Source organism: Ictidomys tridecemlineatus, chromosome 1 (genome assembly GCF_052094955.1).
Source record: "Ictidomys tridecemlineatus isolate mIctTri1 chromosome 1, mIctTri1.hap1, whole genome shotgun sequence".
NCBI classification, from domain to species: Eukaryota; Metazoa; Chordata; class Mammalia; order Rodentia; family Sciuridae; genus Ictidomys; species Ictidomys tridecemlineatus.
In genome coordinates, this window is record NC_135477.1 from 221,148,246 (window position 1) to 221,174,732 (window position 26,487).

At 34.9% G+C, this 26,487-nt stretch overlaps 1 protein-coding gene across 6 annotated transcripts in view; it reads left to right on the forward strand.

Annotated features, from left to right (window-relative positions):
• Slc38a9 (solute carrier family 38 member 9) overlaps positions 1 to 26,487 on the forward strand; it is a 97,355-nt gene that overhangs the window by 18,826 nt on the left and 52,042 nt on the right. For 5 of the 6 annotated variants that reach the window (XR_002483339.3, XM_040271904.2, XM_005319624.5 and 2 more), the window contains 2 exons: positions 1,017 to 1,159; positions 24,639 to 24,771. Coding sequence is in view for 4 of the 6 variants with exons in the window: in XM_040271904.2 (XP_040127838.2) it covers positions 1,047 to 1,159; positions 24,639 to 24,771 (246 nt within the window). In the remaining 2 variants the exon portion in view is untranslated. Of the gene's footprint in view, positions 1 to 1,016; positions 1,160 to 24,638; positions 24,772 to 26,487 lie in introns of those variants that run through there. The other variant, XM_078016394.1, reaches the window with a different exon arrangement.

Below are 26,487 nucleotides of genomic sequence, written 5' to 3' on the forward strand. Positions count from 1 at the left end.
TTAAATTGTATTCACAGCTTTAAGTGTACCTTGATACTTTGCAGATTGGCATGAGCAGTAGCATATGGTAACAAATTGTTATAATAGCTCCCCCTCCACAAATACTTGGCATACACTCATTGTTAAGAAACTTGGCAAGTCCCTTGAGAAAAAGTAAATTACTTTCTTGGTAACTCCAACTCTAATAAGCTCTTATTATAAACATTCCTTATTTGGAATGAAACCTAGGCTAGTAAAGCTCTACTATAATTATTCCTTACTTTAAATTAAATCTGGACTTGTCTTCTGTTTCTCTAATACTTCTTAAGACTTTGTAAACATCAACTCAAATTATCTTGGTATAGTAAATACTCCTAGGGCAGCAACAATTTTTTTGAGTCATTTACACCTCTAGGTTCCTTAACTCACCAACAAATGATCTGATTTTCCTATTGTTAGTGTGCTTTCAAAAATTACAGAAAAAAAATTCTTTTTTATCTAATCTGTTTTATTCTTGGAAATGGAGTATCCTACTTACTTTTTTTTTTTTTTAATTGAGCTGTGAAGTAAGAAGTAACTACATTTCAGTCTCTGATAAATATTTCAGGCATATAATTCATTACAATATCTTTAGCAATAACTGAAGGCCTATAGTTCCAGCTGCACTGGAGACTGAGACAGGAGGATCCTAAATTTTTTTTTTTTTTAAAGAGAGGGAGAGAGAGAGAGAATTTTAATATTTATTTTTAGTTATCGGTGGACACAACACCTTTGTTTTATATGTGGTGCTGGGGATCGAACCCGGGCCTCACGCACGCCAGGCAAGCTCGCTACCGCTTGAGCCACATCCCCAGCCCCGGGTCCTAAATTTGAGGCCAGCCTGGGCAATTTTGCAAGACCTCATCTCAAAAAAGAAAACGAAAAAAAGATAGCAAATTTCTCTACTTTTCCATTTCTTCTCTATGCAAATGTATTACTTATGAAAGTAAAATGTTTTTGAAATTAAACTAAACTGCTATCTTTTCCTGTTTATGTAGGGCTTCCCTAGTGCTTAGAATCTGAGAAAAATGGCAAATATGGATAATGATTCTAGACATCTTCTCAACTCTGAAGTAAATCATGAAATAAATCCTGGACCTATGAATATCCAGTTTGAGTCATCAGATCTAAGATCTAAAAGGTAAGAGTTTAAAATAATTTTTTCATATTAGAGTTTTTAATGACTAAAATATAACAAATTATAATCAAGTGTATATGAATTTGATTATAAGATACCTAATTTCTTACAGGATTTGTATGTATATTTTCTGGGAGTGTGACTATTATCTCCTCATACATAAATAAAAATTAAAATAATTATTTATTTATTTATTTTTGACTTAACATTTCTGTTGGGGAAAAGAAGGATTGGAGTAAGTTTTACAAAGTAAGATGTATATCCCAGGTGCTAGAGATAGAACAATAAAAGTAATGGAAGCAGTCTTTACCTTCACTGAACTAAAATGTCAGCAGATAATTTAAGATAATTTTGAGTTTAAATTTTATTTCAGTTTATATCTGGAAAACCCAGAAGAATCTTCTTTTTTTTAATATTTATTTTTTAGTTGTAGTTGGGCACAATATCTTAATTATTTATTTATTTTTTTATGTGGTGCTGAAGATCAAACCCAGGGCCTCACCTGTGCTAGGTGAGCACTCTACCACTGAGCCACAACCCCAGCCCCATACCAAGAAGAATCTTCTAAAATATATATATATATATATAGTAAGAGAATTCAATAAAGTAGTTGCTTACAAAATACGCAAAAATGAATAAACTAATGAGAAAATGTAATGGAAGAAAAGAGAAAATACATTGAAATAATCTTAACAAGAATGTGCAAAATTATGAGAGGAACTTTAAAATGATACTCCTGAGGGATGTAAGATAATATTGAGTGTATTTCATGAAATTCGAGATACTACTGATTATAAATTGCATTTTAAAAAATATAACACTAAGAAAACTGCTGCCAGTAGCTCTGATGCAGTAATCTTTTAGAACTTAAAATTTTGTTTTGTATTTATGGAAAGAACTCTTAGACATAGTTGGTATTTTATCATTTTATCTCATGCAGTTATAAAAACAAAAATACAAAGTGTATCTGTTAAGATATTACTTACACATCACATTTAGAATCTGATTCTTCTGAATCACTTTTTGACTTGGAATCATCAAAATTGGAGTTTTCTTCCCCCCTCCCAGAATTGTTCTTTATGCCATGAAGAGCCTCGATTATGTCACATTTCTTGATTTTCTTCCAAATTACTTAGGACACTGGTTTTGCATTTTCCTAATCTTACCAGAAGATGTCACAAGAGGTTTTCTAACAACATGATTCACGTTTCTTCCTCCAATGGTCCTTAAATGGTTTGATGACTGAAATGACCAGGGATGGCATTTATCTGTCATGCCATCAGGAATAGTTACTGTCACGTAGTCTGCTGACTAACTAATTAAAAATTGTTTTAGATTATGAGATACATCCTTATTTATAAATGTTTGTGTATATTAGAATTAGTAAAATATGACATGATGAAAAGACAGATTCTACTCTCAATGTAAAGGCTCTAAAATAAAGATGCCATGCTGTTTACATTTTAATCCATAAGTTCAATGTGATTCCTCTTCCCAAATGCCAGCAGCCATTTCCAAAGTTTATATGGATCAGAAATTTCTCTTCTAAGCACTAATTCATAGTATCAGATGACACATGTATAAGGTAGTTTAGTGTAGTCTTTTTTATAGTAGCAGAGATTGAAAGTATCCAAAATGTCTTTTCTTACAGGACTCAATAAATTATGGCATATTCATACAATGGAATACTTTTATCCTATTAGGAGGTGGTTTTATTACATATCAAAATGGAATAAGACTTCAACTTTTTAAGTGAAAAAGGTACAGTGCAGAGCAATATGTATAGTATGCCTCCATTTGGGTAACAATAAATTAATACATTACATATAATACAACTTGTATAAATAAAATCTGAGGAAATAAATAGAAAACTAAGAGTGATGCCACCTTAGAGAGAAACCAAATGCTTGAGGTGGGGTCTTATGGCAGATACTGTAGGTTGATACCCAGGAATTATTCAATGCCCCCTTCTCTTCCCTGTCAACAAAATCCTAATTTGGTTAAGAGCTGCAGTAATTACCAATATAGGAGATGGAGAACTGGTTTAAGCTAATCTTGATAATTTTGTTTCTTTTTTCTAGTACTCAGTTTTTTAGTCCTGCATCTAGAGGTGGCAATGTGAAATTTATCTCAGGAGAAAATTATCATTGCCATTCTTAGTGGCCATCAAAAAAGATAATGAGGCCTGATGCACATGCCTGCAATCCCAGCGGCTTGGGAGGTGGAGGCAAGAGGATCCCGAGTTCAAAGCCAGCCTCAGCAATTTAGCAAGGCGCTAAGCCACTCAGTGAAATCACCCTGTCTCTAATAAAATACAAAATAGGGCTAGGGATGTGGCTCAGTGGTTGAGTGCCCCTGAGTTCAATCCCTGGTACCAAAAAAAAAAAAAAAAAAAGATAATGAAATTAATCTTGTGATTTGCACTTCTGTGTTCTAACATCAGGGAATATAAACATTAATGTATGCTGACTTAGTACTTAGGGTCTTCTTTAAACCTCTAAATTCTATGATAAATAATTGACTACTGTGACAATAGGACATAGGTCATTAATGTACATTCTATTACAATAAGTTGTCAAGAGTTCAAACAGTTCTCTGAAAATTTGGTTAACAGGGTAGATTAGATGGAAATATATTTTCTATAATGAAATTGAGGCCCCACCTCAATTTTCTATAAAGAAACTTGTCAAAATGAAAAGGCATCAACTATTTATGAACATGGCATAACTACCTAGGTAAGCATGTTTGTTTTATTTTGTTTTGTTTTGTTTTTGTAGTGCTGGGAATTGAACCCGGGGCCTTGAACATGCTAGGCAAGTAGATGAGCTATATTCCCTATCCCTAGGTAAACATGTTTTAAGGAAGGTAGATACACACAGGAACTTAATAATCCTGAGTGCTAATTTGCTTGTGAAATAATTTGCTTACAAAAACATAAACTATTTGATGAGAAAAAGAAATGTGAGTACCATAAAAAAATGTTTCTGTTAAAATATGGATTACTTTACTTTGGAAATATAAATAAAACCAGACACATTGAGGGGAAAGTATTTTTCATTAGAAGACGTAGTTTAGACAACTATTTATAAAACTTAAGTCATTTTAGAGTCATCTTACTACTTGGGTATATATGAGTACCACCTGTATAATATAACTTGATGTTTCTTAAAAATCTATTTACTTTTTAAAATTAGGATTAATCTAGTTTATCACATATTTGTGAACTGATGCATCAGAAGGTTGTATATACCTTTTTCTAGTATGCATTGCAGCAAATACCAGCTAGCTAACATAACATTCATCCTTGTGCTCTCTAAAATCATCTTTCATATTACCATACTTCGGAAACTTTCTTGCTTGTCAAAGTACAGAAAACATTTGATACTTGTAGATTACTTAGCCTCACCGTAGCATGTGGTTTTCTATCTCTTCCACTAGGTGGCAATCAAAATTTTATATCTTCAACTATAAAGAATTTTAACAACTGCTATGGACTGCTGGATCTGCTTCTCATTTTGGTGAAATTGGGGTCTGACCTTAAGTGGAAGAAGGAGCTTGTCCTTCTAGAGGAATTACATAATCATTTGGATCACTTGGGGAACGTTTTCACACTATGAAGGTTCACTTCTTACTCAGCATGGTTCCCTTCCTTCTTCAAATTTTTTACCTGGTTTGAGGTGTGGGATGAGTTATATGGTTGGAGATAGAAAGGAAGGTTTAAAAGTATCCCATGTGAATTTGATATATTTCACTGGCAATTACCAGTCTAAGAAATTATTTTCCTACTTTCCCCAGACCACTGGTAACCAAAGATAGAACTGGTATTCAGGATTGCTTCATTTTCTACTGTTGCTCTGGGACCATGCCCTGGGGCAGTTGACCATTCCAGCCAGCCTACAAACAAATTGTGAAATGGTTAATTGGGTTTTGAGTTTTAGTCTTTTTAGTCTTCCTGTTTACTCTTTCCCCACTTTTCTTTGGGGCTAGAACTTTGCATTTCCTTTTCTGTATGCCCAATATTACCCAAGGCAGGTGTTTACTCAGGAGTGCTTTGTATACCATACTTGTCTTCTGCCCCTTGTTCACCAGAACTTATCTGCCCTGTTTTTCTAGGACTCTGTTCTCAGCTTATTGTTAGAATGCAAAACAATCTGATGTGTCAGAGACTTAGTCTATTACCTTCCTGTGGCTATTTGCATTCTAAAATAGAGAGTCCTGGATATATAAAAACCCAACCTAAAGGTTCAAGATTTTTCTAATTGGTAACATTTCAAATGCTTTGATAAACCATTTTGAGGTAAAGGAGATATTTAAAATAGATAGCATTCCTCATGCCCTTCAAACATACAAGGTATGCTACGACTTTTTTTTTTTTTTTAATATCAACTAGTCTATGCATTTGTAAACTGTTCTCTGTTTCACCTGCCATGAATACCAGCACTGTAGAGCAGCCTGAATTGACTCCTTTTGGTATTTGTAGCCCTAAAAAAAAAAAAAACCAACCAACCAACAAACAAACAAACAAACAAAAACAAAGAAGATAAGACAAAGGAGGTTTATTAAGGCAAAGTGAGGAGTTCATCTAGTAATAGGTAAAGGTAGAATTTGATTGGAAGCAACTCATTCCCCACATTATCCAAATGATTATGTCATTCCTCTAGAAGGACAAGCTCCTTCTTCCATTTAAGGTCAGACTCCAGGCTTATTGATTTTATAGTTGGTAGTTATATAGATAAACAACAAAGGATGGAAACATTTGAGCTGGGAGTATGGTGTAGCTCAGTATTAGAATGTGTGCATAGTATGCTCTTGGTCCTGAGTTCCATCCCCAGCACCAAAAAAAAAAAAAAAAAAAAAAGAAAAGAAAGAAAGAAAGAAAAGAAAAGTTGGGTTTTTTTTTTCTTTTTCTTTTTTGGAGGTCTGATCTTATTTGTTTATTATTCTTAAAAATTCTAATTTTTGACTGGTCTCAAACTTAAAAGTAGAAACCCTCAGGATAGCCTGCGTCTCTTGGCAATCTGTTCCTATTCTTTAGCTTCTTTCATTCTTTTGGCCAAAGTTAGCATATTTTTCAGACTTCTCTTTATCTTTTTTAATATGATGTTTCTTTAGAGTAATGTGCCAGTGATTGTGTTATAGGACACATGGGGTGACAACATCCTGAATCTTCAGTGCTTTGGTCCTGAGTTTCTTACCTTCCTTGTTTAAGGGTTTTTTTAAGTTTGCGACTTCTACCAGCTCTTCAGGTCCTAGACCCAAAAGACAAGGCACATGTTACACTATTCTTTTTTCCTAAAAGAATTCTCTTTTTGCTGAATGCCTAAATAGGACAATCTTGGCCTTGTTGTTAGAGATGCCTTAAATCTAAATATGACTTTGTTAGATTAGAATTTTTTTTTTTTTTTTTTTTTTTTTTTTGGTACAAGGGATTGAGCCCAGGAGCACTTAACTACTGAGCTACATCCTCAGAACTTTTTATTTTTTATTTTGAGACAGGGTCTTGCTACGTTGCTTAGGCCCTTGCTAAATTGTTGAGGCTGGCTTTGAACTTGCAATCCTCCTACCTCAGCTTTCCAAGTCACAGGGATTGCAGGCGTGCACCACCACACCTGGCTTAGGATATTATTATTTATTACACTGGCATCTTCTTGTTCTCTCAAATTCTCTGTTCTTATAATGTTTTTCCTTTTGCCTCTCGTTCCAGATATCTTTGTTTACTTCACTGTCCTCTCCCATATATCCATATCTGCTTCCCTGAGTTGCGTCTCTCTTTCCTAGATATGTCGGTTGTGATTTACTTTTTGTTTACTTGCCTAGAACTTAGTCATATTTTATCTTCTTCTCTCTCCCCTTCATTAATATTATTTGGAGAAACCTGAAGAAAGGAGAGAGACTATTTGGATTTGACTAGTGCTCATTAGAGCCAAGTCAAAAGTATGTTTTCTAGGTGGAAAGGGAATGAAGGGTTGGTTTTGTTCTTTCCTTTTATACTCAATATTATTTCTAAGTGTGTGTGTGTGTGTGTGTGTGTGTGTGTGTGTGTGTGTGTGTGTGTATCTCAAACGGATTTTACTATTATAGTACTATATATATATTTTTAAAATTTTTTTAGTTTTATTAGGACACAATACCTTGATTTTATTTACTTTTATGTGGTGCTGAGGATCGAACCCAGCTCCTTGCACATGCTAGGCGAGCACTCTACCACTGAGCCTCAGCCCCACCCCATTACTATTTTAGTACTATAAATGCAATGAAGCCAATTTTAAGATATAATAAATGATTTGAGACTTCTTTTAACAAACACTTAAAAGCAAATATCAAATATTAAATTAATGAAGTCACCTGAAATAGAAGAATCTTGTTTAAGCCCACTGGCTATCTATAGCCCAATGATAAAGAATTGATGTTATGAAAATCACATATTTAAGCTGGACACAGTGGCACATGCCTGTAATCACAGTGGCTCAGGATGCTGAGGCAGGATGATCATGAGTTCAAAGCCAGCCTCAGCAAAATCAAGGCACTAAGCAACTTGTGAGACCTTGTCTCTAAATAAAATACAAAGTTGGCCTGGAGGTGTGGCTTGGTGGTTGAGTGCTCCTGAGTTCAATCCCCGGTACTCAAAAAAAAAGAAAAAAAATCACAAATTATATATCTTAGGCTTTCCTATTCTTATACTCTTTTTTTAAAAAAATTTTTTCTTATTTTTTTTTTTTTTTTTAGTTCTAGATGGACACAGTATCTTTATTTAGTTGTATTTATGTGGTGCTGAGGATCGAACCCAGAGCCTCACACATGTGAGGCAAATGCTCTACCACTGAGCTACAACCCCAGCCCCCTGTTCTTATACTCTTATTCTGAAATTGTACCCCAAAGTCTATTATTTCTATTACCTCTTATATTAATATTTTCTCTTATAATCTATTCTTTATTCTCTTATCATAAGATATGGTTTCTAAGGTCGTATTAGAAAACAAGTGAATACCTTCACAATTCAAGTTAGGAAGTATATTTTCTGTGAAATAACAAGAGAATTGTTGCTAACTTATGAAAAGGCCTGATTTGCTAGGAATATGGCACAGTGGTGAGTACTTGCCTATAATGTCTGAGGAACTGGATTTGATCCCCAGCACCATAACACACACACACACACACACACACACACACACACACACACACACACACACAAAGCCTGTTTATTTGTTAAGAACATCATATTACCTCTTTTTTTTTTTTTTTTTTTTTTTTGCTTTAGTAGTGTACAATTTATCTTGTGTCATCACTACTTCTGTTAAATACTGCTCACTCACTACAAATAGAATCAGGCATTGAACTTCGACATATGTTTATGTGTAGCTATGCTGCAGCATCTACATATTAAAATATTTATTATTTTATTTCTCTTTTATCATTAGAGAACTATTTTTATTTTAATACCTATGCATGCATATATATATATATATATATATCATATGTATATGTATTATTTCTATCACTTTTATTAAGGCTGACACATGGGATATAAAGAATAATTATTTAAAGCCAGACACCATGGCAAATGCATGTAATACTACCAACTCTAGAAGTTGAGACAGGAAGATTTTTAAGTTAGAGGATAACTTCAGCTTATAGCAAGACCTTGCTCAAAATATAAAGGATTGAGGATATAGCTCAGTGGTAAAGTACCCCTGGATTCAATCCCCAGTACCAAAAAAGAAAAATAGAATAATTACTTGGGGGATTGGGGGTGGGGTTGTAGCTCAGTGGTACTGTGCCTGCCTAGCATGTGTGAGGCACTGGGTTCGATTCTCAGCATTACATATAAATAAATAAAATAAAGGTCCATCATCAACTAAAACAATTTTTTTTTAAAAAAAAGGGCTTTGTCCTTGTGTATTGCTGGTGGATTGAAATCTGATGCAGCCAATTTTTTTTTTAAGTTTTCTCTCTCTCTCTCTCTTTTTTTTTTTTTTAGTTGTTAATGGACTTTTATTTTATTTATATAGTGCTGAGAATCAAACCAAGTGTCTCATACATGCTAGGCAAGCGCTCTACCACTGAGCTACAGCTTCAGCCCCTGATGCAGCCATTTTTTAAAAACAATTTTATGATTCCTCAAATTCTTAAATATAGAGTTTACCACATGACTCAACATTTCTACTCTTAGGTATCTAACCAAGAGAATTAAAGCCATTGAGACAGAAAGCAGATTAATGGTGGCCAGGGGTTGGGGACAGAGGAAAATGGGGTTTGGGGTTTCTTTGAGAGTGATGAGAATGTTCTAAAGTTGATTGTGGTGATGGTTGCAAACTCTGTGAATGACAGATTAAGAAATTTAGATCAACCACAGATTGCTGAGAATAAAAAAGTTGTCAAGAAAAAAAATTTTAAATGTTCTTGAAGACATGGGAGAACTAATAAAAGAATGAAAGAATACTGTAGTCTAGAGCAGGACAAACAAGGAAACCCAGAAAGGGAAGCCTAGCATTTCTTCAAGAATGTCTGCCAATTACAGTCTTTAAGCTGAGAGGCTTAAAACAGAACAGAGCTTTTGAAAGCCTTAAAGAGATAGAGGGAAAAAAAATTGGAATCTATGGCCCATTGTGGTATATGTGTGTATTAAGAATTATAATGCCAAAAAAAGACAAGTCACGTATAATGGCATAATTTGGTGTGAACATACTTTATACACAGAGTTACGAAAAATTGTGCTGTAAATGAGTAATAATGAGTGTAATGCATTCCACTATTGGTCATGTATGTTAAAAAAAAAAAAAAAGAATAAGTCCCATGTAAACTGAATTAAAAGCCCAAATGGTTACAATCTAGAAATATTGAGTGAATTCAAAATGGCCTTGGATTTCGAGTATAGCTCAGTGGTAGAGTGCTAGCTTAGCATGTGTGAGGCCCTGGATGCAGTCTCAGCACTGCAAAAAAAGGAAAAGAGAGAGAAAGAGAAAGGATTTCTTCCAGAGACTAAAGCCCAATATTAACTCATCTAAATTCTTAAAAAGTGGATTAAGGTAATCTAGGATTGTTTCTGTCTCAAAGGGCTACTAAAGCAAATGTGAATTAATTTTCTCTAAAGAAAATATTCTAGGATCAAATTATTTATACAGTTTTCCATATACAAAATCAGAAATGTAATTGAAAATAGCCAGGCATAAGAGACAAGACATCATGATTGGAAATTAAAAAAGACTCACATAAGTGATCCAGATAATGGAGTTAACAGAAAAGACTTAAACACCCTCAATTTGTTCAGGAAACAAGATTGAGAATTTTGGTATTTGTTCAGGGAAACAAGATTGAGAATTTTGGTGATGACTACAAATATAAAAACTATAATTGTGGAAAATATTAAGGAAAAAAAATCTAATGGACGATTTTATTTTCTTTAATAACTTATATGTTGTCTGCAGTATAAACAATTTACTAGTTTTCTAAGGAGAACAAAGTTATTAAAAAGTTGAAAATTTCTATAATTTAAGATACCATATATAAGATAAATAACTCATTTGCTTAAAACTAGTTAAATTGCCTAATACTTCTGTAGGATGATTTAAAAAAAAAGGTTTTTTTTTTTTTCCAGTTGGAGAAGCATTTAGGGGGAGGATTTATAAAATTTATTTCCAGAAAAAAACCTAGAAGCATGAAAAAATATAATCTCATCACATAGAAGCAAATGTGAAAACCTTACTCCTAAACTAGACATAGTGACTCACTCCTGTAATCCCAGCTATTTGCGAAGCTGAGGCAGGAGTATCACAAATTCAAGGCCAGTCTGGGCAATTTAGCAAGACCTTGTCTCAAAATTTAAAAAACAAGACTGGGGATGTAGTTCAGTGGTAGATCGCCCCCTGGGTTCAATCCCCAGTACCCAAAACAACAAAACAAAAAACCCCACAAATACCTTGCTCCTTGCCTTCTGTTTTTAGATGAGGTCACTTAGTATAGAAAATATAATGAGTTACTTGTCAGTTTAATTTATATTACATGGGGGTGTTTTATTTCTACAAGTTATTACCTAGTTATTACAAGTTATTACCTAGATGTCTGTCTTCCTGCCTCCTTTTCTTTCCTCCTGTTTCCCCCTCCTCCCTTTCTTCCTCTTTTCATTCCTTCCTTTTGTGATCAAAGGTTCTTTTTTTTTAAAGAGAGAAAATTTTTTAGTATTTATTTTTTAGTTTTTGGCAGACACAACATCTTTGTTGGTATGTGGTGCTGAGGATTGAACCTGGGCTGCACGCATGCCAGGCGAGCGCGCTACTGCTTGAGCCACATCCCCAGCCCGAGCAAATGTTCTTTAAGCTCCTACTATGTACCAGACACTTGGCTCAAACACAATTCCTCCCTTTAGCAAAAAAGAAAGCACTTTGATGAAAGGTTAAAGATATTTGGGGGGAAGATAGCTGTGTATATATGTAACCATCTATCTAGATTTCTTCAGAACTCATTTTTCAGGGGAAAAAAAACTTTTTTTTTTTTTTTGGTACCATGGCTTGAACCCAGGGGATCTTAATCACTGAGCTACATCCCCAGCTTTTCTATATAAACACGTGTGTGTGTGTGTGTGTGTGTGTGTGTGTGTGTGTGTTTGTGTGTGTATATATATATATATATATATTTATTTATTTAAATATACACTTTTTATTTTTTTTTAATTTAGAGACAGAGTCTTGTTAAGATGCTTAGGATCTCCCTAAATTACTTAGGCTGGCTTTCAACTTGAGAGCCTCCCAAGACTATTGGATTATAGGCATGTGCTACCACACCTGGCCTATTTTTTAAAAACATACTATTTTAGGGGTTGGGGTTGTGGCTTAGCTGTAGAGTGCTCGCCTAGCATGTGTGAGGCACTGGGTTTGATTCTCAGCACCACATATAAGTAAAAAAATTAATTAAATAAAGGTCTATCAACAACTAAAAGTAAAAATACTATTTTAATGGGCTGGGGTTGTAGCTCCATGGTAGAGCACTTACCTGGCACATGTGAGACACTGGGTTCCATCCTCAGCACCACACAAAAATAAATAAATAAAATAAAGGTATCATGTCCATCTACAACTAAAAAAATTTTTTAAATATATACATACTATTTTAGGAAAAATACTCATTGTTCTCATCATTTTGAGCCAGCATTGCTGAAAACCTTGTATTACCATAATCTTGTGAGTGTTCTACAGGTTCTGGCTGAGTTCAATCTGAAGTGAACCAGGGCCATTTGTTATACTTGTTCTTGGGGGTGGGGTTGGAGTCTGGTGCTGTGCAGGTGCTGCCTTGCATAAGAACATTTGTTGTGTGTGTTGTTTTGGCTGAGGTTGTTCTTTTGTTAGGCTTTTGTTTTATTTTGGATATGCAAGAGGCAGATTTTGCAAGGGATTAACTGGATGAGGTCTAGGAACATCTGGTCATAAACATTTCTAAAGGAAAAACCTACTCAGCTGTTCCCTGACATAGATCTGGTAAGAAGAGCATGAAGGAAGACTTTTCTCCAGCTCATAAGTCCCTAAGACCTTTAGTGGTCTAGGACAAGGACTAACAAATTTTCTCAATAAAGGACTAGATAGTAAATATATTAGGCTTTGTGGGACATATGGATGTAACTTTGCCATTGTGGGATGAAATCTGCCACAGACAGTACATAATTGCCTGGGCCTGGGTGGGTTTCATTAAAACTTTATTTATGAAAATAGGCCATGAGTCCATATTGGTCCCACTGGGCTATAGTCTCCTGATCTGCTAGGAGGAACTGCAGGGGCTCAAGCATAAACAACCATAGGGTCTGATATTGCTGTGACCCCTAGGAATACCTCTTGACTTGTTTCTGGAAGAAGTTAAAAAAGTAAGATCCATTCACCTCAATTTCACTTCACGTCACAATTGCTTCTAATAAAATCATTCTGATCAGAATAGATCTACAAACAACAAAACAATATATTAGTCCTTAGCCTTTTTGTAAACTTCATGCTCTTGAAGCAAACCTAGAATCTTTTGGCAAGGTAATTCAAAGATTTTAATTGCCATAAACCCTAGAGATAGGCTAAGAAAAATAGATAAGAAGAAACTGCTAGGTTTTAAAGAATAGCAAAAAGTTTTGCAGTCAGATTTGTCCTAAAGAATCATCAAAGCTGGGTACACATTGGTAATCTCAACCATTCAGGAGGCTGAGGCAGGAGGGTCACAATTTCAATGCCAGCCTGGGCAACTTAACGAGACCCTGTTTCATAATTAAAGGAAAGGGAAGAAAAGGACTGCAGACATAGCGTAAAGGTATGACCTTGCCCAGCATATGTAGACCCTGGGTTCTATCCCCACAATGAAAAAAAAAAAAAAAAACTAAAATGTCAAAAAGGAATTGTCGTAAGAATTTTTCTGTATTAAGAATTCTTTTTAGCCAGTTGTGGTGACACGTTCCTGTAATCTCAGTGACTGGGGAGGCTGAGACAGAAGATCAAAAATTTGAGACCAACTTCAGCAACTTAGTGAGGCCCTAAGTAATTTAGTGAGAACCTGTTTCAAAATTAAAAAAATAAGGGCTAGGGATGTGGCTCAGTGGTTAAGTGCCTCTGGGTTTAATCCCTAGAACCAAAATAAATAAACAGTAAAACCATTTGAATGTGTGGCTCAGTGGTAAAGCACCCCAGTTTAAAAAAACAAAAACCTTTCTAAACATCATCTTAAATAAACTTGTATTCTTTACATGTAAATCATTTTACCAATATAGTTTTTGTTTTGAGGGGTTTTGGGTGGTGGTGATGGTGGTAGTAGGTTTTTTTGTTTGTTTGCTTACTTGTTTGTTTTGCAATACTGGGATTGAACCCAGGGGTGCTCTACCACCGAGATGCCTCCCCACTCCTTTTAAAAAGTTTTTGAGACAGCTTCTTGCTAAATTGCCCAGGCTGGCTTCAAACTTGGAATCCTCCTACTTCAGCCTCCTAAATCACTGGGATTACACATGGGTACCACTGTGCCTCACTTAACACTGTTTGAATATTAAGCCATTTCCAATTTTAATTAGTTTAAATGCTGTGATTAGTAGTTTCTACATAATTTTAATACCACATTTTGATCTCAATTCTTAATGGATAATAAACACTATTAAGGTTCTTGATACATAGAGCCGAATTGCCTTCTAGAAAGAGTGTACCAGTTTATACTCCTACCAGCCACTTGTAAAAGTTCCTATTTCAATATATACCCTTTCTAGCACTGTTTGTTTTCTTTGTTTCCTAATATATTTCTTGTATTTTGCTTACAAAATTTTTCAGTATGTAAAAGTTAGTTGATAGGAGCCAGTTGGCAGGGCAGGATTCACCTTGAACTCTTGCCTTAACTGGTCTGTAATTTTTTCTGGGTCTGGTCTGCTCAATAACATGCCATACAACTAGCAGTGGGTTCTGGTCGGCCTTCTATAATATTTGCTATCTGAGTTGAAAATACATGCATCAGCTGTGCACAGTGGCACCCACCTGTAATCCCAGCAGCTCTGAAGACTGAGGCAGTAGGATCTCAAGTTCAAAGCCAGTCTTAGCAGTGGCGAGGCGCTAAATAACTCAGTGAGACTATGTATCTAAATAAATACAAAATAGGGCTGGGATGTGGCTCAGTGGTCAAGTGCCCCTGGGTTCAATCTCCAGTACCCCACTCCCCCAAAAAAGAAAATACATGCATCATCACCTGGATGGCCAGGTTAAGTTGACTATTTGTTTTTAGTGTCTTCTGTAAAGCAGAAGTTCTCTTAGTCCATCTACCTTTTTTGAGAGCCATGATGAAGGCTTGGCATATAGAATCCATTTCTTTCTGTTTTGTGCTGCTATAGAAGAACACCTGAGACTGAGTAATTTATAAAGAACAGAAATCTATTTTCTCACAGTTCTAGAGGCTGAGAAGTTTGAAATCAAGGCACCAGCTTTTGGTTTGTTTGAGGGGCCTCTTGCTGCATTTTTCAGAAAAGCTGAAGAGCAAGCTAATCGAATGCTGTGTGAAGCTTCTATTAAAAAGGCCTTGATATTAATGAGGGAGGTGCCCTCATGGCCTCTTCACCCCTTATAGGCCCCATCTCTCACCATCACATTGGCAAACCTGAATATTGAAGGAGACACATTTGAACTATAGCATTTTATGAGACAAATATGAGTTGCCACGCCCTGCCCCCATCTGTTTAGAGAGTATATGTAGGTTTCTTTTTGTTTGTGTATTTTCAATTTCTAGATAATTGAGATGACAGAAGCAGACTGGATTTGGTGGCACGCACTTAGTAGTCCCAACTACTTGAGAATTGCTTGAGCCCAGGAGTTGAGGACAGTTTAGGCAACATAGCAAGACCCTGTGTCCAAATGAAATAAAATAAAAAATAACATAATAAGACAAAAGCCATTTTAGTACTTATCTGAACAATCAGATATGTTTATTAAACATTTCTTTCTCTACATTTAATATTTATTGAGTTTTTTTACCTTTTCATTATCTTTCTAGTTTCTAAGGAAAGGAATTTTAGTTGAAATGCTAGTCTGTCGTTTTTCTTATTCCTTACTTTTCTTTTTTCCCATGGGGAATAGTTATGAAACTGGACATTTTATCTTTTTCAGAAATTCTTCTGGTAGGTTGTGTAAGAGGGCGGGTAAAATTGGCATGGCATTGCTGGCTGAAGCCCTTTGTTAGGATTAAAACAAGCTCTTCATTTCAGGATATTGTTAATACTACTCTTATTAATTATTATACTTAAGTAAATTGAGACAATTTATGATTTATTTTGGCATTCTCATAAAGTGGATAAAGAAGCAGCTGCTTGGAGAACTGTGCCCTCTTGGGAAATTTCCCACATTCCTAATCTTTTGTGGAGTGTCACTCATCATGTCCTCTTTGGAACTGCTCTTTCTGAACTGAAGATGAAATGGAGTGACTGTGTTACTCTTTATATTAACTTAGAGAAAAACTGAAGAATTGTTTGTTGGTATTTACTTGCAAGTACATCTAGCATCTTAACTTGATTGAAATGTTCCTAGTATTTATACAATTCTCTAATCCTTATACAGTGTTGATACTAAAAAAGAAAACAGAAAAACTGAAACTTTGCATTTCTTTTACTGATCCTTTTGTTGGCCGTAAAAGAAAAGATTATTTGTCTTTAGCACAATAGAATTAAAACAATAATTATTAGAAATTTTAAGAAAGAAAATTTGAAAGCATGAATTGCATCAAAAAGAATTTCAAAACTCATTCTTAAAGGAATTTTCAGGTTAGGTTCTTCATGTTTTTGAAGATGTTTACTTGCAGCTAAATAACAGCATAAAATTCTAAAATAGGGAACTCATAACCTTCAACCCAGGTATTTATCAAATTTAATTTTTTCTCATATTTTTCATCATACACTCTTCTCAGTTAAAAAACAATAACAGTCTAAAAAATGGGACTGCATATGTATGTATGCATATTCATTTGCAAATTATGTACATACATTTATTTGTATATTTCCTATTAAAAACACATAATAATGAAAGTTTCAATAAATATTTACTACCGGTGCAGTAAAATTTCTGTTTTCACTTTATAATACCAATAATAATTCAGTATGTTTTCTTTTTTTCAATTTTATATTTTGTCATGCAGTAATTCAGACCAATTTGAAGTTTACTTCACTTTCATCCAACAATTATATGGAAAATTTTGTTGAAATTTTCCTAGTCAATTTTTTTGGGGGCGTGGGGAATACCAGGTATTGAACCCAGGGACACTCAATCCCTGAGCCACATCCCCAGCCCTATTTTGTATTTTTTAGAGACAGGGTCTCACTGAGTTGCTTAGCACCTCAAGATTGCTGACTGGCTTTGAACTCACGATCCTCCTGCCTCAGCCTCCTGAGCCGCTGGGATTACAGGCTTGCGCCACCACACACAACCTAATAGCATGTGGTAATTGCAGTCTGGTTATCTGTGTTCCGATATACCATGCTATTTCTAAAGCTCAAATTACTAGTGTTTTTGTTGATTCAATACTGTTAATTTGTAAACAACCATTAGTTTTTTTCACCTTTCTTGGCTCTCTTTCCAGTCCCCCAGCCTCTTTTCCTCTTTTCCATTTCTCTGCCTTTCCCTTCATTCTTGACACCTCCTTACTCTATTTATTGCCCAGTTCCAGCAACAATGTCCCTGGTAGACAGACAGACACACACACACACAAACACACACACATTGATTTAGAGGGAATCCTCAAAAGGTAGCAGATCTCTCTGCTAGAGAAATGAGAGAGGATTAATGGACAGAATCACCCTTTCCAAATTAACTGGTAGAGAAATCAAAGCTGCTGCAACTCAGCGCATTCTCGACAGAGTGGAAGAGCTACCTCACTGGTCTGAAAGCTCCACAGGAGGAGTGCTGAACACTTCAGGAAGGTCCTAAAGCCTTTCTGTGTCCATTCCTTCATGGTGTCAGTTTGGAAGTCACACTGGGCAGAAAAATACAAAAGTGAAAGAAGCATTGGCTACATCTTGAAAATATATTAGAATAAAAACTGTTTAGTGTTTGTTTTTATATATTGTTTTATTTGATGCTTTACAATGTTTGTAAGTCTCCACATTTGAAATATATTGAATATTCACTGATTTTAGAACATTTTATACTTCAGAACACTTTTGTGAGTGCATGTGTATATATGGTACTAGGGGTTGAACCTAAGTTACTTTACCACTGAGCTATATCCCCTGCCTTTTCTTTCTTTTTTGTAGTTGTAGATAGATAGCATGCTTTATTTTGTTTATTTTTATGTGGTGCTAAGGATGGAACCACTTACCTGCTAGGCAAGTGCTCTGCCACCACCCCCAGCCCATTTTTAATATTTTATGTTGAGAGAGGATCTTGCTAAATTCCAGAGGCTAGCCTTGAACTTTTGATCCTCCTGCCTCACCTGCTGGAATTACAAGTATACACCACTACACCTGAACTGAACACTTAATTAAAATATTTGTATTAATACATATATTCATGAAATAAACACCAAGATACTAGTAGTTCCATTTGCTTTAGTACTTTATTCCTTTGATTTCTTTGTTATGTTTGATAACAGATTCAAAGGCCATTTAAATTCTTCATTTGAAAGTTTTTTAGTTTAGAAAATTTTGAATCCATGCATACTCATATTGTGGATGTAAGTTTTTATTAGTGACAGACATCATTTCCAGCAATAATTTCATGTAACAATGGAAATATTTTCAAACATTCATTATCAAAATGTTCTGTGTATAACATGAGTTTTTTTTTAAAAAAAGGAACTACTTTCTCAGTTACTATTAAAATATTTTTACTTTGAGGAGAGAAGGATTAAGAATGTGGGGTTGTTTGGTTTGGGTTTGTTTTGTTTATAATGTCTTCCATGTTGGTAGCCACATGTCATTATAAAAGAGATCAGCCAATTTAGAGCAATTTTCTTTTTGTAAAAGAAAAATATACAATTCATATTTGTTTGAAAGTAATTTAAGGTACTTTGACACAAAATACCAATGAATTTCTGGACAGAACAAAAGATACTTTGGTTTCTTTTAATCCCCTTACTATTTTTTAAAGGAATTTGTTCATTTAGTATCTATTTTTAAAGATTTTGTATCATTTGATATATATGCAAAAATTCATTATATATGTGGAATTTAAGAAATTACAAAGCCAATACCATCTAACCAACACCAAGTTCAAGAAATAACAGCACCCCAGAAGTTCCCCATGGGATCTTCCCCAAAGAAATCTCTTTCTCCATAAAGGTAACCTCTATCTTGATTTGTATGATCATTTCCTTATTATTATAATAGTTTTATTATCTGTATATTCCTAAATATGAATTTAGTTGGCCTGTATTTACACCTTATATAGATGGGATTGTATTCAGTGTGTTCTTTTCTGATTTTTGTTCAACATTGTAATCTTTGGACAAGTTATATGTAATCAATTCTTTCATTTCTGTTTGTTATTTTTGGGTATCTGTAGTTATTTATACATTTTACTGTTGTTGGATGTTTGAGATGTTTCCTGTATGGATAAAATGGCTTGGGGATATCACAACTAGACTGATTTTCTTACAGGTCGAGTCTTCTCATTTGTGCTGCATTTGATCCTTTGATTACTTCTCCCATCATTTCTCCCTCAAATTTTTATTTTAAAAAAATTTAAACTTATGTAAAAGTTGTATTATCACCATAATTTTTATTGACTTATTTTCTGACTATAAAAGTAATACAAGTTTTGATGATTATATGTTACCAGAAGGGGAACCTAAGTGAGGGGCATAAGGGAACTCACAACTCTGTTTATTCTTTTTCTAGCTTCTGTGTATCAATCTAAAGTTACTTCAAAATAATTAATTTTTCTTAGAGTAATGCAGGTTTATCCTTTATACATTCATCAGATTTTATTGAGCTTCTATGATATGCCAGGTACTATATAAGGCCCTGGGAATATGCGACTGACCAAATTGACAAAAAGCTTTGCTCTTGGAGGATATATTATAGCAGAGGCAACTAAAAATGAATAATTAGGCATATATTATGTTAGATAGTATAGATGCTAAGGAGAAAATGTAAAGCAGAGCTGGTAGACAGGAAATAGCAAGGGTAGAGAAGAGGTGTTGAAATTTCAGATATGATGATTAGGGTAGTCAAATGCCTCATTGAGAAAGGGGCAGTTGAGGAGTGAGCTGAATGAAGTAAAGAAGTAAACTGTGCAAATGTATAGATGAAAGGTCTTCAAAGCCTTTGATTTTTACCTAAGATTAATAACGAAGGTCCTAAAGGAGGTATATGCTTATAGTATTTCAGGAAGGATGAAGAGGCTGGTAGGGTAGATGGTGAAGTCCAAGAGAATGGGGTAAGGGAGGCTTGGCGGAGCAGTTTGATTTATCAATCAGGCATTCAGGCTGGAAATACAGTTCAAGTATCATTATCATATACATGGATTTAGAGTTATATGAGTACATGAATCCACCAAGAGAGTGAGAATAGAGAAAAATGTCTATGGACTGAACTGTGGGATACTCTGACATTTAAAGTTTGTGGATTTGGAAAGTAATCAGCAAAGAAAACTGAGGAGTCTTCCATTTAGGATTAAGTCCTTTGTTGACATCTGAAATCCTTTATATGCTGGACCAGGTTTACCATCTCTCTCACCATTTACTTCCCTGCAGCGTACAGTGTTGATTATTTATTTATTTTTACTTGTCTTTTTAAATACATGTGACAGTAGAATATATTTTGACATTTTATACATATATGAAGTATATCTTATTCTAATTAGGATTCTAGTCTTGTGGATATACACAATGTTGAGATTCACTGTAGTGTACTCACATATGTACATAGGAATTCATTCCCTTGTCTTACCTATTCCTATCTCCCCTCCCTTCCCTTCATTCCCTTTTGTCTAATTCAATAAACTACTATTCTCCCTGCCCCCGTGTTTTGCGTTAGCATCCACATATCAGAGAGACCTTTAGTTTTGGGGGATTGGCTTATTTCATTTAGCATGATAATTTCCAGATCCTTTCATTTACTGGCAAGTGTCATAGTCATTCTTCTTTATGGCTGAGTAATATCCCACTGAGAATATGTACCACATTTTCTTTATCCATTCATCTGTTGAAGGGCACCTAGATTGATTCCATCGCTTAGCTATTGTGAATTGAGCTGCTACAAACATTGATGTGGCTACATCACTGTAGCATGCTGTTTTTAAAGCCTTCAAACATATGCAGAGGAGTGGTATAACGGGGTCAAATTGTGGTTCTATTCCTAGTTTTTTGAGGAATCTCCATACCACTTTCCCAGAATTGTTGTACTAATTTGCAGACCCACCAGCAATGTATGAGTGAACCCCTTTCCCTCACATCTTTGCCAACATTTATGGTTACCTATATTCTTGATAATTGCCATTCTGACTGGAGTAAGAAAAAAATCTCAATGCAGTTTTAATTTGCATTTCTCTAATTGCTAGAGAAGTTGAACATTTTTTCATGTTTGTTGACCCTAGAACAGGGTTGTTGACAGAGAATGTTAATAGATATCAGAGGAAGTGAGAAACATCAACAAGCCAGAGATTACCAGTATTTTTCTAGTAACAATAAGGAATGGCTAGGTATAATAACTTTCTTAACTTCTTTTCTGTCAACTTTGTGAAAAGCTGCCCAGCAGATATTAAATACCAAGCAGGTAGAAGCAAGTACAGTTGGTTCATTATTTTGAATGTTTATTTGCATGCGATTTTTTGGAACACCTAATTCCCTTTTTGTTTTTTAACAAATTACCCCAACCTGTCAGGGATGTGAATAAATGGACAGTTTTAAGTCAAGGTTGTCATGTTGGATATTAACCTTCTTAAGAATCATGGAATTGTTATTAAACTTCAGAGAAGCATAACTGCTTGGAAGAAGGGTGGAGACAGATTTAAAAGCCAAAAATTTTTAAGGAATTTAAGGAGTGGAACTTAGGAAAGGTGTTAGTAGAAATAAGGTTTCTCTGTTTATAAATGTTATTTTAAATGAACACATGGAATTTGAGTCACATTTTGAAATATTTTATAAATTTTGCTTAATATTAAAGGCATTTTTTTCCTGTGGCATGACCATAAATATTTACAAGGTGAGACAGATATAACTTCTTTATTTTCAGTGTGGCAGAACAGAGCTACATAAAATGGGAAATAACATTGATAGGAATCTATCATGTGAAACTGTATTCAAAAGAAAAAAGCTCCAGTTTCAAAAGTCTTATTCTGAATATTTCCCTCTATGTAGTATTGTTTAATTTTTAGAATGTTTTATTATCCAACTAAAATTCACTTCAAAAATATATTTTCACTCTCTCAAATGAAGCTTTGAGCATATGTTTTTAATAATTCAGTTAAATTATGCTGAGTTGTATATTTTTAAAGAGAATTTGTATTCTCAAATATTTGTTTGAACAGGCACTCAGCATCTTGATGAAAACGGTTGGAAAAGAAAAATTTTCAGTCATTCTGCTCCCATAGTACCCATGCCAACTGAACTGGTACAGTTAACACTTCTGTAAGAGGCCAGGAGCCAAGAAGTTTAGCACTTCCTAAACTGCTTTTCAGCAGGCCTTCAAACCCACATAGTGGTTGATATTAATATCATTACATTTTCAGAGTAAAAAGCTATAAGTAGAACATATGCATCTCTTTCTATCAATATTGTACTTATTAATGTTTTAGAAATCCATGGTTAGTTTCAGTCTCTGAATATTAGCATTCTTGGGGCACTGTTCTTGCAAATACGAAGAGAATGTCTCTTCCCACAGATTGTCACACCAGGTATGATAAAATCCTTTTCCAGATAGCATTTTTTTTGGGAGGAGGGGTACCAGAGATTGAACTCAGGGGCACTCAACCACTAAGCCATATCCCCAGCCCTATTTTGTATTTTATTTAGAGACAGGGTCTCACTGAATTCCAGAGCACCTCACCATTGCTGAGGCTGGCTTTGAACTTGTGATTTTCCTCTCTCAGCCTCTTAAGCCGCTGGGATTACAGACGTGTACCACTGTGCTTGGCCAGATAGCAATATTTAACACTGCTTTTTAGTACTACTGAATGTCATAGTAGAGAGAGAAATTCTATAGCACATCATAATGCTTAGGGAAGATTGGTAGTTATGTTAGGCTACTAAATGTGTAAGTAGGGATTGTTTATTCAGACTGTGAACCATTTCTGAACCATGTCTTTTCATTATGTTCCCTTAAAATTTATTGATTCCACTTAATGCACTCAGCAGTAATATACTTGGGGGTGTATGTGTGTGTGTGTGTGTGTGTGTGTGTGTGTGTGTGTGTGTGTGTGTGTGTACTCTACGTACATATTTGTTGAATTGACCTAGATAGTACCCATAATATTTAGATGCTGTGGTGGAGAGTAAATAATAAAAGATTTCAAGATTCTTTATGCTAATATCTCCAGAAATGATTATACATATTTTTTCTAATTTTTGTACCAGGAATTGGACTTAGGGGCACTTAACCATGGAGACACATCCCCAGCCCTATTTTGGATTTTATTTACAGACAGGGTCTCACTGAGTTGCCTAGCACCTCACCTTTGCTGAGATTGGCTTTGAACTCGAGATCTTCCAGTCTCAGCCCCCTGAGATTACAGACATGCACCACTGTATCAATATATTTTAAGCTTTTTTAGAACCATATGTGTAGAGTTATATGAAACCAATGATAGATCTCCTGGCTTTTTTTCCTTCTTATTATTTTTATCTGTATATAATGTAATATAGTAAATTATTTACAGTTTGGGGTACAGTGTTATTTGTGACTTCTAGGGGTCTGACAATTAGCAGAGAAATGCAGTCCTTTTGTGCAACTCTGGTCTTTCCATTTGGGCAATATGTTACTGGAGGTTTAGAAAGTAATTGAGAGTCGGGTATGGTGGCACATTTTTGTAATCCCAGCTACTCTGGAGGCTGAGGCAGGAAGATCACAAGTTCCAGGCTAGCTGGGCAACTTGGCAAGACCCTTTCTCAAAATAAAAAGAGCTGAAGATATAGCTCAGTGATACAGTAGTACTGCAAAAAGAGGAGATAGAGGAGAGAGAGAGAGATGGCAGGGGAAGGAGAGGAGGGGAAGGGGGGAGGGGGAGGAGAAGGAAGGAAGGAAGGAAGAGGGGAAAGGGAAGAAAGGAAAGAAAGAAGAAAGAAAGAAAAAGGGGAAAGGAAGAAATGGAGAGGATTTCGGAAAGAAACTAAAGGGGTTAATGACTGAAAACCAAAATCTGCAGTTGATTAGGACACAGTCATGAGAAGGAAATATATACATAAATAATAGGATAATAGAGTATATGACCAAAATTCAATAAGAGTAGAATGAGGCAAAATGTCTTTTCTTTAGTGTCCTGATTTTCCATTTGATACTACTTTGGGTGTCTCACAAGGAAAATGGTTGAGATCATTAGTCCTTAATACATGAATTGAGAAATAGGAATTTTGTTTATTTTAAGAGGTAACCTTGTCTTATAAGGAAAGAGTAGGGACTCTTCAGTAGAGGGATATTTTTATCTGTAATTTCTCTGATTGAGTGCCAGAAGCTTTTTGAGAAACTAGTTAAAGTTGTTTGTTTCTAAGTTTCATCGTTGAAACTGACAACTGCTATAATTCTTTTTTTTTCTTTGCTAAATTTCTTTTTGATAACATTTCAAAATTTCTCTTTAATAATAAGGTCTTCCTGTTATGCCTCATCTGTTGGAAAATCCCTTACGATTAAAAATATGTTTAAAGTAAAAGTATTATGAGACAAAGACTTAATTCTGTGGCTAGGATAATACTTCTTTTGTGACATTTTCTTTTCCCACCGAAAGTGAGAAGTGACTGCCTTGCCTTTGTGCATCCCATTTCTAATGGAGGACAAGAAGTTATTTTCTTCAATGGCTGACTTCCAGAATTTCTGCCTGAACATTTTTTGTCAAGTATATATTCCCTTCTTTAGGCCTTTCTATATAGAGCCCACAAACATCGTCAACGTGAATGATGTCATTCAGAGGGTTAGTGACCATGCCTCTGCTATGAACAAGAGGATTCATTACTACAGCCGGCTCACCACTCCTGCAGACAAGGCCCTGGTAAGAGGCAAAGCATTACTAATCGCCTGAAGTTAAACTGAAATGAACAGTGAACAACATAAACCAGGGCAACTCCCAGTTGTTGAACTTTTTGCTGGCTGTGTTCCAAGGACAGCATTATGTGAAGTCAAAGATAGTAATTAATACATGATCTACATCTCTGTCTAGTTTATTCTTATCCAACCTGGCATAGAGAGATTTGAAACTCTCTCTGTATTAACAACAGCCTGGGTTTTTTTTTTTTTTTTTTTTTTTTGGATTCAATTCTGCTTATCCTCATTCCCAAGACCTCTGAGGAAGATAAATTACTTCTGAAGTGGCAGCTTAGATCATTGATTTAAAACATAAAATTATAGTTAGTCTGTTCAATTTTTAACTTGGAAACTACAAAGGAAAAATATTTTTAGAAATTTTTTAGAGTAAGAAACTGAAATATGTTTATTCATATATGTAATATTTTCCTATTTAGCATTTTCCTATTTCCCTTTATCCTTTTTTGGGTCAAAAACAAGAATCAAATGGCCAGATACTACAGAATTTTAGGCTTTGTAGACTACATACCATTACAGTTTCTTTGTTTTGTCTTATAGCCATTAAGAACAATAAGAAACATTCTTAGGAAAGGGGCTATAAGTAATCAAGTGAAGGCTAGATTTGCCACAGTTTGTGGACCCTTGATCTTTTTTGTTTGTTTGTTTTATCATTGTGGAATGAAAAATATGTAAGTAATTTGGTTGCTTATCAAAATGGTCACATACAAGATATTCAGAATCTTGAAAACTGAAATAAGTGGGAATCTTCTTGGAGAAAAATATGATTTTTAAAATAGATATTAGTAATAAGAGGGAAAAAGGAACCACCATATGGGATTTGACATCACTTGAATATTTCTATTTTATTTAATCTTTGCAATAGCTATGTGAAATAAGTATTAATTCTCCTTTTTTATGGCCAAAGTAAAGACTTCCAAATGTAATAGGTAGGATAATTTTTTTTTTTCAATTTTGAGGGCTTCCCCTAACCCCCTGTAGGACTTTACATCCATAGTAATGATAAAGTCTTAGTTCCATTATAGAATTATCTAAGCCCTTTGAAAAGTACAAGCAATCCTCTATCTAATGCTCTAATTCACACCTTCTGAGAGCTGTACTCTGGGAAACAAATTTCAGAGATATTAGGCAGGAGTCTAGGCCTGAGCATACATTATTTGCTTGGAAATTAAGACTGTATTGTGCACTAAGTTGAATCCCTTTTGTTAACTGACACTGAGATGACTCTAGCGAATCAAAGTATATAAACAGTAATCTACAGTTCTACAATTAACAAACAATATGACATAAACTTTTTCTAAATATTTTTAGTTGTAGTTGGACACAATACTTTTATTTTATTTATTTTTATGTGATGCTGAGGATTGAACCCAGGGCCTTGCACATGCAAGGCGAGTGCTCTACTGCTGAGCCACAACCCCAGCCCCTGATATAAACATTTTTAATGAATGTATTTGAATATCCACATTCACCTTCAGAAGAATCCCAAAATTGGCAGGGCACACTGGCACATGCCTGTAATCCCAGCAGCTCAGGAGATTGAGGCAGGAGAATCTTGACTTCAAAGCCAGCTTCAGCAAAGGCGAGGAGTTAAGCAACTCAGTGAGACCCTGTCTCTAAATAAAATACAAAATAGGGCTGGGGATATGGCTCAGTGATTGAATGT